The 17,500-nt window shown below is 33.7% G+C and overlaps 1 protein-coding gene across 1 annotated transcript in view; it reads right to left on the reverse strand.

The window, feature by feature from the left end:
• LOC127412750 (putative methyltransferase NSUN7) overlaps window positions 1–17,500 on the reverse strand; it is a 44,944-nt gene that overhangs the window by 3,641 nt on the left and 23,803 nt on the right. Inside the window, 8 exon segments of the mRNA XM_051649362.1 lie at window positions 3,414–3,534; window positions 5,501–5,621; window positions 7,844–7,945; window positions 8,353–8,496; window positions 8,624–8,891; window positions 11,338–11,521; window positions 14,798–14,950; window positions 15,872–16,011. Coding sequence (XP_051505322.1) covers window positions 3,414–3,534; window positions 5,501–5,621; window positions 7,844–7,945; window positions 8,353–8,496; window positions 8,624–8,891; window positions 11,338–11,521; window positions 14,798–14,950; window positions 15,872–16,011 — 1,233 coding nt within the window.

Genomic DNA, 17,500 nt, shown 5'->3' on the forward strand with positions numbered 1-17,500 from the left:
AGGTGCGAGCACACAGATGCATCATAAAAGTCTTTACGGGCACGTGTGTTACGGGCGAGGGCGGTAATATTCTCAACATGCATCTAATACCCTTTTTATGAGCACTTCTTCAGCGACCCACAATAATGTTTATTAGTGGCTTTTATTGGTGGAGGCAGAAGATATGGAGGGTTGATTAGGTTTTTCTGCCTGTCAGAGGAGACGTAAATATGACAGATTACTGTAATCTAACATCATATCACACATGTATGAAGGTGAGGTCATGTCATTGTTTTCACTCAAGTTTGCTTGATCATTTCTTGGGTTGTTTGGAGTTCTGTTGTGCAAACCTTCTTGTTTACATCTGGTATTAAGATCTGTATCGGGTGATCCAATCACAAGTAATATTAACGGCCATCACAAATGCGTTTGTGATCAATTGTGATCGGATCTGGGAATCTGATTTTAATTTGAAACACAAACGTGATGATTTGAGTGGAACGCTCGCTTCACGTTATTTTTGTTGAGTGGCTGTATTAACTGAACTTCCATTTATATAGATAATATATATAAAGGAAATAAATAATATTTTAAGCACCATTATTTATTTATTTATAATTATTATTTTTTTTACATTTTAGCATTATTTTAATGACAATTAAGCAAATTTTCCATCCATGAATATTTACATGTATGCTTATTTTGGGATATCACATAAAAATGCTGGATAGAAACACCAAGATGTGAATAAAATCTCCATAATATGCATAACAATCTATATGTTTAACTGATATATAATTCCAAATATTCCAAAAATGAAAAAAAAAAAATAATAAAAAAAAAAAATAATAAATAATAATAATAATAATAAACAAAAATAAAAAATAAAAAAAAACATTTATATATATATATAGGAATATCAGGAAAAAAATTACTAAGAATAATATATTAAAAATAGACTTTATAAATATATTTAAAAATGTAAGCAATATATTTTCCTAATATATACGACATTTTAAAAAAAGATTTTAAAATACATTAAATAAAACCCAAAGATGCAAATAAAATATCCCCCCCCCCCCCCCCCCCAAAAAAAATAAAATAAATAAATAAATAAATAAAAATAAAATAAATGTAAACGGTCACCTGAGGAGAGTAATTTTTTTATTTTTAAAATATACAAAAATGGCAACAAAAACAAATAACAAGAAAAAATAAATTAAAAATAGATTTTATAAATATTTCATAAATATATTTCAAAATATCTGTTAGCAATAAATCTTCCTGTTATATATATATATATATATATATATATATATACTGTATATATATATTTAACATTTTAAAAATATTTTAAAATGCATCAAATTAAACCTCCTTTGAGAATAAAATCTCCAAAATGTGCATACAAATATATACGTATGCATAGGCGAATATTTTTATTTTATTTTAAAATATACAAAAATGGCAACATATATATATATATATATATATATATATATTAAAAAATAATAATTCTGGACATTTATAATAAATATTGGAAAATACATCAAAGAGTGACTCCAGCCAGGTCTCCTAAGCAACCAAAATTGGCCCGGTTGCTAGGGAGGGTTGAGTCACATGGGGTAACCTCCTCGTGGTTGCTATAATGTGGGTCTCGCTCTCGGTGGGGCGTGTGGTGAGTTGTGCGTGGATGCCGCAGAGAATAGCGTAAAGCCTCCACACGCGCAACGTCTCCGCGGTAATGTGCTCAACAAGCCATGCGGATTGATGTCTCAGACGCGGAGGCAACTGGGATTCGTCCTCCGCCACCACGAGGACTTAGAGCGCATTGGGAATTGGGCATTCCAAATTGGGAAGACACATTTTTTGGTAAAATTATAAAAAAAATAAATAAAAAAAAATACATCAAAGAAAACACCAAGATGCAAATAAAATCTCCAAAATGTGCAAAAAAAGCGCATATGCTTGCTTGTCCTCGTGGTGGCGTAGTGATTCGCCTCAATCCGGGTGGTGGAGGACGAATCTCAGTTGCCTCCGCGTCTGAGACCGTCAATCTGTGCATCTCATCACGTGGCTTGTTGAGCGCGTTGCCACGGAGACATAGCGTGTGTGGAGGCTTCATGCCATCCACCGCGGCATCCACGCACAACTCACCACGTGCCCCACCGAGAGCGAGAACCACATTATAGCGACCACGAGCAGGTTACCCCATGTGACTCTACCCTCCCTAGCAACCGGGCCAATTTGGTTGCTTAGGAGACCTGGCTGGAGTCACTCAGCACGCCCTGGGATTCGAACAAGCAAACTCCAAGGGTGTTAGCCAGCGTCTTTTACCACTGAGCTACCCAGACCCCAAAAAACATTTTTGATAAGAAGACGTGCATAAACTACGATGGATACACATTTAACACAGAGATTCCAGAATAAATTAAAAACATTTAATTTAAGAATATATATTTCATTTATAACTTGAATGGAAACTACTTATAATGTGGAAAAAAAGGTTAATATTTGAAGGAATAGTTCACCCTAAAATGAAAATTCTGTCATCATTTCCTCACGCTCATGTTGTTTCAGACCCATATAACTTTCCTTCTTCTGTGTAACACAAATAAAGATGTTAGGCACAATATTAGCCTCAGTCACTGTTCACTTCTATTCATACAATGAAACTGATGGTGACTGAGGCTAACATTGTGCCTAACATCTTTCATGTTTCACGTAAGAAAGAAATTCATAAGGTTAGGACAGACATGAGGGTGAGTAAATGATGACAGAACTGTAACTATCACTTTAAATTGTCAAGTATTAATCCACAATGTTAGTGTTTGTTGTAAACTGATTGATTTAATCTACAAAAAAACAAATAATTAGAAAGGATGATTTTTATTACTGTGTTAAGGTTGATTGATCACGCTGGTTAGGACGCGGTGTTGTCCAATGGGGCTGAGCAACACGTCCTGTGTTTGCATACTTGCAGAGAGTATGCAGTGGTGTTTGTACCCTTAACTAAAAATACTGAAAGATATGATCATGCACTGAATGAATAACTCATCCGGACCCAAAACCCTCATCATTACAGTAAGCAAATTTTAATCTGAATTGTGAAATGGAAAAACATTATTAAGAGTAATCTCTCTCTCTCTCTCGACTGAGTTATTTTTAGCATCAGATGAAAGCAGCGGGAGGGGAAGACGGGATTCCTCAACAGACAAGAGGGATTATTCAATGAGTGCATGAACGAGAGAAGCAAAGAGATCAAACCTTCTTAGCATGCTTTTAACCTCAACATACACAACAACACAATCAAATCTGCTCCAAGTCTTTAATCAAATCTAAATATCTGCACTCTCTCAGTTTTTAAAGATGAAGTGTGTAATGTTTTGGATGTTAAAGTATTTTCTTTGTATTATATAAGATATGACGTTTACCTGTCTTGTGAGCAGTGCAATGAAGCAGCCATTGTTATGACCTGATGCTTCCAGTTTGAAGAATTTGTCCTTCTCCTCATCTTCATTCACAGAGTGTTGAAGGAGACCTGGATCACTCAACCTGTAAAACACACATATTTATCTAGCTGTGTAAATGAGGGCATATCATAGACTTTATTACAGATATTGTTTCTATACATTTATTAAAAAGACAAAGCAGCCCAAACCCTTCACATTTATTGTATGGAGAAAAGATGCAATGAAAGTGAACAGTGACTGAGGCTATCATCTCCATTTGTGTTTCATGTAAGAAAAGAAGTCATATGGGTTTGGAACCACATGAGTGTGAGTAAATAGTAACAGAATTTTCATTTTAGGGTGAACTGTACCTTTAAATAATATACCTTTTTTTTTTTTTTTTTTTTACATTATAAGTAGTCATGTTTCCATCCAAGTTATTAATTAAATATATATATATATATATTTAGTAATTTAGGAATATATTTGGTAAATGTGTTTCCATCATAGTTTATGTGCATGTCTTTTTATCGAATAAAAAATGTATCAAGCATACACTTTTTTATGTGCGTTTTTGTTCAAATATTTTTTTAATGTCAAAAAATACATTTTATATATATATATATCTATATGAAATATAATGTATTTTTCATTAGTTCTTTTTTTCCTGATATATTTTTTGCCATTTTTGTCTATAAAATCTAAAATCTAAATATAAAATTGATGCACCTCAAGCAAGCATATACTTTTTATGTGCTTTTCCATGTTTATAATGTCCCAAAAAAAATAAAAACATAAATAAAAATAAAAATACATTATATATATATATATATATCATTTAACCTTAGGTAAATTTATTTAATTGTAATATTTCACGTATTAGTAGACTTTCAAACATTATAAATGTTTCTTCATTGATTAAGATTTGCAAAACATTCTTGTTAGAGTATTATACAACTATATAAATCAATCTCTCAAGTTCCACAGCTGTCATCTGTCACCTTGTAAGGATTTCATGCTTACTGATAGTGGCACCTGGTGGCTGAGGTTGGTACTGCATGCTAATTGTTAGCTAGCAAGCAAAAAAAAGAAAAAATTCTCCTGTTGCCTCTTGAGAAAAAAAAAAATTTTTAAGAAAAAAACATTTTGTTTTAGAAAAATAAATGTAAGAAAAAAATTTGAGAAAAGATTTTGAGAGAGAGAAAAAAATTCATATAGAAAAAATTTTTTAGAGAGAAAAAAAAATTGAGAGAGAGAGAAAAAAAATGTAGGACATAAAAAGGAAGGCACTAAAAAAAAAAAAATTTCCCCTACTGAAATTTTTTTTCACGGTGCGATTCAGGGCTTCTGTATTAATGTATTTTTCATTAGTTATTTTTTTCCTGATATATTTTTTCATTGGCATCTTGGGGTTTTCATTGATGTATTTTTAAAATATTTTTATTCCTTCAAGCAATAAATAAATAAAAAGAGAGAGAGAAAAATGACACATTTCACCTACAAAAACAAACGATTAGTGGTCTACCAATATGGGTTTTAATTGGCAAAGCACAATTATATTAAACACAATTTAATATAGTAAATAACATATACATAAAATTGCCTTTTATTTAGCACTAGAGTTGCTAAAAATTTCACACAAAACTTTAACTTTGTAAAAATAATAATAAAAAAAATAAGATTGCTAAAATTGGATGACTAAACAGAATCTACTATTTAAAACACACAATGTATTTGCACATAAAAAATGTTTTATATATTAGGATGAAGGAAATAACAGTACACACAGTAGTCCAGCAACCACGGATGGTATGTGCGCATTAGCAATCGCATTTTCTCACAAAAGACAGAATCAAACTAATTGTACATACAGTGCATAGTGAATATGATATTTACTCATAGCACATTTTATGCAGAAAATGTAAAAATAGCAAATATTGGCCAATTTATCGACCGATCGATATATTGGTCGACCACTACAAATCATATTTACTTTATTTACAGTGCAAATAATTTTTACCTTTGAGGACATTTTGTTAGATTTAGCACAAAAGTAAACCCACACACACCTGTAGGGCGGCGCTGTGGAGCTGTTCTCCTGTGATTCTGAAAGAACTCTCTCGAGCAGCTCCTCGTTCTCCTCCGAGTACATTGAACATGTGGAGTACAGCACTGAACGTACCTTAGGAACTACACACACACATATACACATGCTTTAATTCAACACAAAACACACACAGAGTCATTATACAGTAGGGCTGCATGATTTGGACAAAAAGTCATATTGTGTTTATACTGAAAATATTGCGATTGCGATTTAAACTACGATATGATAAAAAAAAACCTACACTCACATAAATATTTTAGCCTACTTTTCAGATTTACACATTTAAATTTCATAACAAAATTCCATCAAATTGTATTGTGCCAAAAAAAAAAGAAAAATCATAAATAAAACAGTGAAACAAAGAGCAAAAAAAAATACAGTTTTCTTCATATTCACATTGTACCAGTCCATTGTTTGCCTGTTTTTATCATCGTTATTTTTTTGGAACCCGGTCAACTTGAATAATATATTGTAATCTAATTTTTATAATTATTATTATTATTATTATTATACAACAGCAATATATCAAGCTTTTATTTTATAATATAATCAAGCTTATATTTTGTCGGAAAATGCAGGAACACCTTAAGAGTTTCTGGATGTAGCAGAGTTCACAACATAATCCTCATTTTAACCCTCCTATGGTATTCGGTCATTTTTGACCAAAATACATTTTCCTTATTTAATAAAAATGGTGACTTTTCCTCCATTTGCCATCTGAACATACAAAAAAAAAAAAAAATTGGGCTTGATTCGATATGTCTAAGTGCTCGTAAAAAAAATAGCGACACCTTTGGTATTCACGGTCAAAATTGACCGACCGTTGAAAATGAAAGAGAAAGACCAAAAAAGAGCAATTTTTTAAAATCTGTCAAATACAACCAATAATTCAGCCACAATGCAGAAAAAACAGACAGAAATTACAGGGTGAGACTCTAAAACATCCTCAGTGCAAAACATACACACCCACTCACACACACTTTCACACACACAAAAATGAACTGGTGAGACTATAACACAGAGCTTTTTTTTTTTTTTTTTACAATTGTCAAAAAAAACAAAACAATAAATCAGTCATAATGCTAACCACACACACTCAGAAATGAAGGGTTGAGACGATAACACACTCACAATGCAGAACACACACACACACACACACACACGTTGGTATTGGTGGTTTGCGAGGACTCTCAGACATAATGATTTTTTACCTTGTACAAATTTACTATTCTATCCCCCAACTGTAATCTTACCCCTAAACCTAAGCATTACTGAAACCTTGTGGCATTTTTACATTTTCAATAAAACATCATTTAGTATGTTTTTTTAAGCCGTTGAATTATGGGGACACTAGAAATGTCCTCATAAACCACATTTATAGCATAATACCCTCATAACGACTAGTGTATAACCTAAATGTCCTCGTAAACCACCAAAACCAACTCACACACACACACACACACACACACACACACACACACACATAGACAGACACACACACACACATGTTTGCAAAATACATTTTTACTTTAGAAAGTTTGAAATTGCAAAATATCTACTCTGATTCTTCTGTTTTATACTCTAATTTAATTTTCAGAATTTTGCAGTTCATTTCTGTTTCTTGAAGTTCATTTTCTTGACATTATTATGCATTTACTTTGAGTTATTACATTTTTATGTTTGAAATAATTTATTGGTAGAAAAATGCTTATTCTGTGTCTTCTCTTTGTAACACCATGGTCAGGTTTGATTGCAATCATAATGACATTAACTACAAAAACTGACACTTCAAATCAATTTTAAAATGCTAAACTTTGACCAATAATAGTTTGATAATGTCTAAATATATATCTAAATGCATATCTTGTGATAAAATATAAAATTAGTTTACAATAAGTCATCAGACTACACAGTATGTGTCTACAGTCATCTACTGGCTGTTACTGACATGACATGGTGTTCAACTCATGTTATTTATATTTTGTTCACCAGATGGCAGCAATCTGCCTCCAATTTATGTCACATTCTCATATTTCCTTTATGTTTCAACTTATAGAAGTGTATATAAGTTTTATTGTTCTTACTTCAGTGAAGAAGAAATGGTATCATCATCATCATCATCAAAAAAAAAAAAAAAAGGGTTACACATCTGACAAATGAATGCACCAACACAATACAGACAAGACAGAGCAGCACACATTAACTATGAAGTGAGAAGTGCATGCAGACTATTTATTTATTTAATTAAATCGCGGTTTAGATTTTATTTCGCAGCCATATTATACAGGCACACACACACACTTACAGAGCAGGGTGCGCTGCAGGTCTGTTATCTGTTGGCACACGAGCGTCTGGAGTTTATCTGGAGAAATGGCACCCTGAGACAGATCCAGCAGGAGTTCAGTGTCTGAAACACATCCACAATACTCACATTAAACTGACGGGTCTGAGTTTCTGTCCAGTATTCAATTCATGCGTGAATTTAGATGTTCAGTTTCACACTCAAACTGAGGGCTGATTTCAAAGGGCACTTTTTAGGGGCGCTATGTCGGGCACTAGCACTAACGGTCTTCTATGGTCAGTTCATGGCGGAGAAACAGTTTGAGCAGAATCTTGACCGTTAGTTCAACGTTGACATGTTTATAGCAGCTACCTGAATGATGACACATTTGGTTTACTAGCACAAACATTTGAAAGAAACTCTATCGCCCCCTTGAGTACCGCCACAGTAACGCAAGAATGCATGCTAAGTTTGTTCAGTGGAACTGTGCACTTGCATACTTACATAGAGGATGTTTTTTAATGTGAATGTACCTCTGTTTTCCTGCATTATATAATCTATAGGGTTGCTCACAGCAGACATTGAACACACTGGCATCAAAATGATCACATGAACCTTCTGAAGACGTGAGTCGGAAACATCCAGAGTGTGAAGAGACTCTGAGAGCAACTTCACATCTGAAACACACACACACAAAACGTGAATTATAATGAGGTTGTCAATTATAATGACCACAGGCTTCACTTCTGGGGATATTTTAGGCTTTATTTAGGCATTTTTGGTGGCCACTGTAAAAGCACTTACTCTGGCAGCCCAGTTTGATGAGTGTTTCCTGCAGTTCTTCTCTCAGCGAAAGCAGTCGATCTTCCAAACACACAAACACTGTTTTCTGCCTGTGAGAGTTTGACTGATCAGGTGATGACGTGTGTGTTTCAGTGTGTGTGTGCGCAGACGCAGTCACTGCAGCCACGTGTGCGACCGTCAGCGCGGAGAAACATCCCGCCATGAGGACATCGCCTCCATCAGCCAGTAGGGATCGCAGCGCCCAGGGACTCACACAACATGACTTATCCTACAAACACACAACACACATCATTACACACACTACACACATCATTACACACACAACACGACTTTTCCTAAAGGGTTATTCCATGTCAAATCAACCGGATTTCTGAAATGTCCCTGGCTGATGTTTATTATTTTGTTCATACTTTTTCTTTAGATCAACATAATTTATGATGATAACCAAAATGACAATTTTCATTTATGATTTTGGAGCAAAACTACAGGTAAAAAAAATAACCTTTTTAAGGTGTCAGTGTCATGATTTCATTTTTACACAGAGATATGTATATCTATTACTGAAATCAGTTGACTTCAGCACCTCTTGTTGCATTATACGCCAATAGTGTGAGTCCAAAAATGGCAAAAAAACTCTTTTTTATGTTGTTTTTCCAAAGTTGGAGTGCCTGTAACTCCAGAAGTCTTAAAGATATCTTAATATCCTTTTAGGTTCTGATTCAGAACAAACTTTTCTTTTTGCACATTCATTTTTAAGACCCTGTATGGTTAAATCCCAGAGATATGGAGCTCTAAATGTGGCTTCATGCGCAAATTAATCAGTTTTACTAAGGCTGTCAATCGCTCATTTTTTTTTTACATGATATGCTGATTAATTAATCAAATTAATATATAAATATTTGCTGAGAAAGCCCCTCAAATAATAATTCAACACATATTGAAAGTAAATAATTATAAACAGTTATATTTAAAAAATGCAAAATAATACAGATGGTTCAAATGCATTAAATTCCTGTGGCTTTTTTGTAGAAAATACAAAAAGTGGCTTTAGAAAGCAATATATTGTTTATTTCCATATTGTTGAACATACTGTAAGTCTATCATTGGCCTACCGTTCACAGCAATCCATTTTGCAATTGAATTCGTCAATCTGTTTGAAATAGTTTTATTATAATGGCTTTTCTAAGGATGCAGCAATGTACACATTCGTCAGACGGACACTTTTGGAGTTTCTCGATTTGATTTAGGTACGACATAAACGTAGTTTGAAACTTAGAAAAGCACGTCTTGAGATCCCTATATTCAGAATTGTGCGCCGTCCAGCTGTGTTTGAACGCAAGAACACGTTCTCATCTTGCGCTGTCTCTAGTGTCGAACAAGTCTGAGTGTGTTTGTTGTCTGTGCAGCTGGACTTTCGCTTACTGCCCCCTGCTGAAAACAAGTGGAACCTCAAGCTTAAATGGCTCAGATGGTAGGAATATATTTTTACCAAATGTGGGTCACATGGTATGAAGACTGTAAATTGTGGACATCCCAAACTTGGTGGGATGGTCCCAAATCCCCCACCCCCAGTACTCAGGCACACATATACACATCTATCTGACACTAGGTGGCGCTATAATCAGGACATTTACACTTTTGCTTTTAACTCTGGAATCGTATGGGCTAGAATCAAAATTATTTATTTTCTGAATCATTCAGTGCCCCCAATGAAATGGTCATATTTCATCTCTGCAAGATCTCTTTCTTCCACTTTGATTTTCTTTTTAAACAACCTACTGTACTTTTTCAAAAGCGTCACAGTTCGTTCGTCTGATTTGCACAAAATTTAGTGTGTATCATCTAGAGATGCTCCTGACAAAAAAAACTATCAAACTAATTTGGATTCATTTCATCGTTTATAAGATACAGTATAAGCAAATATGTGTTTGGGTGTGGCTCATAGTCACCCTCTTGTCTGCAGAAGAATTTAAAGGCATTTTTTTCAATTTTACAATTTTACAGTTTACAGACAGAGCCACATTTAGAGCTCCATATCTCTGGGAATTAACCATATAGGGCCTTATAAATGAATATACAATAAGAAAAGTTTGTTCTGAAACAGATTATGAAAGGATAAAAATATATATTAAATACTTCTGAAGTTATAGGCACTCCAACTTTGATAAAACAACACAAAAAAGTGTTTTCCCCCATTTTTGGACTCACACTATTGGCGTATAATGCAACAAGAGGTGCTGAAGTCATCTGATTTTAATAATAGATCTGTCTATCTCTGTGTAAAAATAAAATCATGACACTGACACCTTAAAAAGGTTATTTTTTTTTACCTGTAGTTTTGCTCCAAAATCATAAATGAAAACTGTCATTTTGACCCCATTTTAAAACAATTGGATTACTCAATAAATATTGATCAATGGCATTTCATATTTTGGATCTCATCATCATTTATGGCTATCTTTCTTCAGGAAATTTCAACAAAATTGTAAAAAATTCATCTGTGGAAGTTTATGAAATTTGGTTGATTTGACATGGAATAAATCTTTTTTGTCTTGATTATTACAGTTTTGCCAGTCAGGTCCCTCAGGTGCTCTTATAGAAGAGTAAAGATGAATCTAAATTAGATTAAATGTGCCACGCTGTGTTTTAATGAGCTCAGTTTAAGTTTATAATATTTTAATGGTAGTGTGTGTGTGTACAGTATGTGTGTGTACCTGTATAATGAGTCTGTAGTCTGTCAGTAGTCCGGTGTTGGCCAGTTCAGTTTTCACACTGTTGGGAAACACCAGCAGGTCGTGACAGTGAGGGTCCTTACAGAAGCTCTGTCCTTCCAACTGCCCGACAGATTTAACGCAAAAGAAACCTGATGTGTGTAACACACCGATGACCTCCTCCAAACTACACACACACAGATTAAATAAAGTGTCAAATGTAAGCCAAGAGCAACTCAGTGTGTGTGTGTGTGTGTGTGTGTGTGTGTGTGTGTGTGTGTGTCCTCTAGTGCTGGTGATTGGATCTGTCCTCAACTCAGTGAAATTTATAGCCACATATTACACAAACACACACACACATACCATTTGAAATAAGGCTGGTCACTCCAGAATGGAGGTTAAACTGAGGAGAAGCAAAATAATGCAACATCAGAACTATAAATCACATTGACACACACTCACACACACACACACACACATCTTTGTAACTCATGAACAATAAATAATTTCCACTGAAAATCATATACAGCAGCAACATATGAAAGGAGATGTGTGTGAGAGTGTTTGAGATTTGTTTTTGCATGCAGGCAGAAAATAATAGCACAAAAGAAAGATGTGTTGTCTGTTTATTGTCTTTGTATTATTTTGCAGTGCCCAGTCTATTTATCTCATCACATTTAATTCAGACTAGTGAAATAGAGTACTGTAGATTCAGAATAGCGGAATGGAAGTATTATAATGACAAATATATTTGAAATAAAAAGCAGAATGAATTGCACTAATTGACAATTTTGCTTTTTTTGGGGATGCAATTTCATATAGTTGTATATTTAAGCGGTGAGTATTTCAATTGAAAACATTTCGCACAAAATTTCATAACTGAATATTAAATAATAAATATTCACTTTCCAAAATTCAATTCCCAAATATTCAGGGTTTTTTTATTATTAATTTCATCTTTATCCTCCTGCGACCCCGTGTCCACATGCGTGGACGTTGTATTTTGGCTTCGCTATACGCAACGTATAATTTAAATGAATTTAAACCGACTGAATACTCTAGACAAGACTCTAGACTGTCTTTTAATGGTTAAACTTCTGCCGCACCGAGTCACGTGACACAACAACATGATGCCGATTTCCTTGAAGCGCTCCTACAGATACAGCGCCAACAAAAGTGCCTCTGGTAAGAAAGTCAAGTAATTTTTATTTGTATAGCACTTTACAAAGCACACATCATTTCAAAGCAGCTATTATTATTTATTTATTTATTTTATCCCCTTTTCTCCCAATTTGGAATGCCCAATTCCCACTACTTAGTAGGTCCTCATGGTGGCGCTGTTACTCACCTCAATCCGGGTGCTGGAGGACAAGTCTCAGTTGCCTCCGCTTCTGAGACGTCAATCCATGCATCTTATCACGTGACTCGTTGTGCATGACACCGCGGAGACTCACAGCATGTGGAGGCTCATGCTACTCTCCACGATCCACGCACAACTTACCACACGCCCCATTGAGAGCGAGAACCACTAATCACGACCACGAGGAGGTTACCCCATGTGACTCTACCCTCCCTAGCAACCGGGCCAATTTGGTTGCTTAGGAGACCTGACTGGAGTCACTCAGCACGCCCTGGATTCAAACTCATGACTCCAGGTGTGACAGTCAGCGTCAATACTCGCTGAGATACCCAGGCCCAATGGAGAAAAAGTTTTTACGTTTTTTCATTGAAACCTGTTTGGTTGTAAAGTGTAGAGTCTCTAGTTTCGATTGATATCCCGCTTTAAAAAATATGTTAATTTTTCGCACGTCAGTGCACTGATAAACATCCAACATACGTGTACAATGGCACTGTATTTCCTCAAAATAGAAAAAACATATTATTTTGAATAACTTTCAACATGAACACATCTGTGGGTCATTTCACTTCATTTTAATATACATTTTGTAATATTTTATTTTGTTATCACTGTACATATTCATTATACATTAGTAAACGCATTCCTATATTCACTGTGTATTATCACATTGATAATTAATGGATGCATTCAAAAACTGATAAATGTGTCTTTCAGAGGCTTTATATGGAGTTAGGATGAAAATAAGGTGCATTTCAAACTGTTCTGAGACCAGTGCAGACAGACAGCACACTGGAGGTTGAGTCATTCACTAAATAGGGAGCAAGGGAGCACCCTATAGCTCTCTATGCAGTTAAGTGCATTCACTCCTAAAATCTGATCAAAAGTTCAGTTTCAGGCTGCAGATGATGTTTGGATCACTCAACATGTTTGACAGACATGTGACAATGATAATCAGTACATAGATTCAGAATTTATAATGTATCATTTTATTTTAACATGGTTGGCAATCAGGCTATTAGCCAGAATCAAAAACTTCAGGATCAAAATTTCCTCTCATTCACAAATCATGATGGTCAGTCCATGACAATCCAAGCAGGCGATCCAGGCCATTTAAACTGTCAAGAGATTGCTGCTCTGCGATGGATCCGCACGAGCGTGTGAGTGAAATTTCAAGGCGGAAAATGCTGCCTCTGGAGGCTGTATATGGAGGTAGGATGAAAATAAGGTGCATTTCAAACTGTCCGGAGATCAGTTTCCATAAGAGTTCCATTCATTCAAAACAGCTGTCAGATAAGCCATTAACTGATTAGGTAGCAAGTCAGCTGCCTACATTTTCAGATGCAGCCCAAAGTAAAAGCGCTTCACGTGTGCTATAAGTAAATGTCTTATTCACTATGCACTGTATGTACAATTGGTTTGATTCTGTATTTTCTGAGTAAATGCGATTGTTAATGCGCACATGCCATGTGTGTACTGTTATTCCATTCTTTCTTATATATTAACAATTTCTTCATGTGCAAATAAATTGCAAAAATTTAATGACTAAACGGAAATCTGAAGAAACTGCTATCTACCATTTAAAACACGATATATTTTTTTTAGTTTTGTATAAAATTGAGTAAATATAGCGCTTAATAAGAGTTATTTTTTTTTTAGCAATTTTATGTTTGTTATTTACTATATATAATTGTGTGATATATCGGCATTGTATCGGCCTATCGGCCACCCTGCTGTCTGGATATCGGCATCGGCCATTAAAAAACCCATATCGGTCGACCACTAGACCGAATATTACCTGTTAAATAATAAAGACGAAATCTAAAAAAATAAAAAATAAAAAAAAAAGATTTTTTTGGAACTGAACTTTGGAAGGTGAATATTTATTATTGAATTTTTTTTAATGATGAAATTTTGTGCAAAATGATTTCAATAGATTATATATACAACCATCTGAAATTGAATCCCCCCAAAAATGCAAGCACTGTTAATGCTATGCTTTTATTTTTCAATTAGTGCAATTCAGCATGCTTTTTTGTTTCAAAGACTTTTGTCATTAATTTACTTCCATATAGCAGTGCAGGAAACACTGGTGTGTGTGTATACCTGGTTCGGAGCGTGTTGACCCATGCGTACAGCGGCAGGTGAGACGCTCTCTCTTGTTTGCGTTGTATATTCTTGGGCAGGATGTTGTCAATGGTCAGAAGATCATGTTTGATTCGACATCGAGCCAGAGATGCAATGAGTTTAGTCTTACACCTGTCAAACAACAACAGTGACACAAAATAGACCGATATATCGGTTTATGATTTATCGGTGCCGATATTTGGTTTTTGGAACTATCGGTTATTGGCAGAAATCTATGCCGATAGTTGCTATTAGTTGTTTTATTATTAATATTATTCTTCCATGTTCCTCTGTGGCCGGCGCTGGACGACTCGCCTTGGTTTTACTGTATAACAGGGCATGCAAAGAAAAACGCGACTATATAGAAACAATCCCTGTCCGCAGCGCACATATTGTCTCTAATACATGTACAAAACCCTTCATCTGGTCAATATATAGGTTATAAAAAGCTTAATTTGGTACATAGCCTACTTAACTATAGAGCACTGTAATGTAGCCAAGTCTCCGTCATTTCAAAATAAGAGTCCCTTGTGTTTTGGGCTTGTTTATACTTAAAAGTCCCGCGCTGTGCAGCATATTTATTCTGGTTATTATTGATTTTGGTTGAACGATAAACTACATTTGTGGTTTTATTCATTTTGGACACTTGTAGCCTCTACTGTATATCTGTGCCTGTCATAGTGAGGAAAGATGTACAATTTTTTTTTTTTACATTCTATAAATTAATTTTAAAATCTATTGACCGATTAATCGGTTATCTGCCCTTCCACCACCTCAGTTATCGGTATCGGCAATGCACATTGTGTGAGTTTTCTGTATGCATGGAATACATAGATGACCTAAATTTGCTAAAGTATGTAGTATACAGTGAAGCACACTGCATGGAATACTGTATCATCTTGACCTTCCGTGTTCAGTGTGACAGCTGCTCTGGTTGTGAACTGCAACATTTGCATAAATATACAGAAAATGTGCATTCTGTGTACAGTATATATTCTGGAATAACAGTGTGAGCTGTGCGGTATTATATTATTTCAAACTCAGCTGACTCACCTAAGCAGACACGCCTCCACCTCTCTCACCTCTCTGACCACTTCCTGCTCCTCCTGATTGGCTGGTCGCATGTGTGGGAGAAACTTCCTGTCCATGAGGTCAGTGAGCATGACCGCCACCAGACTCATCCAATCACCTGCCTACAGGAATAGAGAGAGAGAGACTTCTGTCTTTCTTTCCTTTTTTATTCTTTCTTTTATTCTTTCTTTCTTTTTTATTCTTTTTTTCCTTTTTTATTCTTTCTTTCTTTTTTGTTCTTTCTTTCTTTCCTTTTTTATTCTTTCTTTCTTTTTATTCTTTCTTTCCTTTTTTATTCTTTTTTTCTTTTTATTCTTTTTTTCTTTCTTTCCTTTTTTATTCTTTCTTTCTTTTATTCTTTCTTTCTTTTATTCTTTCTTTTATTCTTTCTTTCTTTTATTCTTTCTTTTATTCTTTTTTCTTTTATTCTTTTTTCTTTTATTCTTTCTTTTTTATTCTTTTTTCTTTCTTTCCTTTTTTATTCTTTCTTTCCTTTTTTATTCTTTTTTCTTTTATTCTTTTTTCTTTTATTCTTTCTTTTTTATTCTTTTTTCTTTTTATTCTTTCTTTCTTTTTTATTCTTTCTTTACTTTTCTATTCTTTTTCTTTTATTCTTTCTTTCTTTCCTTTTTTATTCTTTCTTTTATTCTTTCTTTCCTTTTTTATTCTTTCTTTCCTTTTTTATTCTTTCTTTACTTTTCTATTCTTTTTCTTTTATTCTTTCTTTCTTTCCTTTTTTATTCTTTCTTTTATTCTTTCTTTCCTTTTTTATTCTTTCTTTACTTTTCTATTCTTTTTCTTTTATTCTTTCTTTCCTTTTTTATTCTTTCTTTACTTTTCTATTCTTTTTCTTTTATTCTTTCTTTCTTTCCTTTTTTATTCTTTCTTTTATTCTTTCTTTCCTTTTTTATTCTTTCTTTACTTTTCTATTCTTTTTCTTTTATTCTTTCTTTCTTTCCTTTTTTATTCTTTCTTTCTTTTATTCTTTCTTTCCTTTTTTATTCTTTCTTTCTTTTATTCTTTCTTTCCTTTTTTATTCTTTCTTCCCTTTTTTATTCTTTTTTCTTTTATTCTTTCTTTTTATTCTTTTTTCCTTTATTCTTTTTTATTCTTTATTACTTTTATTCTTTCTTCCTTTTTTATTCTTTCTTTCCTTTTTTATTCTTTCTTTTTATTCTTTCTTTCTTTTTATTCTTTTTTCCTTTATTATTCTTTTTTTTCTTTTATTCTTATTTATTCTTTCTTACTTTTATTCTTTCTTCCCTTTTTTATTCTTTCTTTCCTTTTTTATTCTTTCTTTCTTTACTTTTTATTCTTTCTTCCTTTTTTATTCTTTCTTTCTTTTTTTATTCTTTCCCTTTTTCTTCTTTATTTCTCCAGCCAGGTCTCTTTACTTTTTATTCTTTCTTTCCTTTTTTCTTTCTTTCCTTCTTTTATTCTTTCTTTCTTTTTTATTCTTTCTTTCCTTTTTTCCTTCTTTCCTTCTTTCTTTCCTTTTTTGTTCTTTCTTTCATTTTTGTTTTCTTTCCTTCTTTCTTTCTTTCATTTTTCTATATTTGGGCATCAGTTTCCCCCAGTGAACAATAATGAAGGTATCCACTGCAGTTTATT

Source organism: Myxocyprinus asiaticus, chromosome 22 (assembly GCF_019703515.2).
Source record: "Myxocyprinus asiaticus isolate MX2 ecotype Aquarium Trade chromosome 22, UBuf_Myxa_2, whole genome shotgun sequence".
NCBI lineage: Eukaryota > Metazoa > Chordata > Actinopteri > Cypriniformes > Catostomidae > Myxocyprinus > Myxocyprinus asiaticus.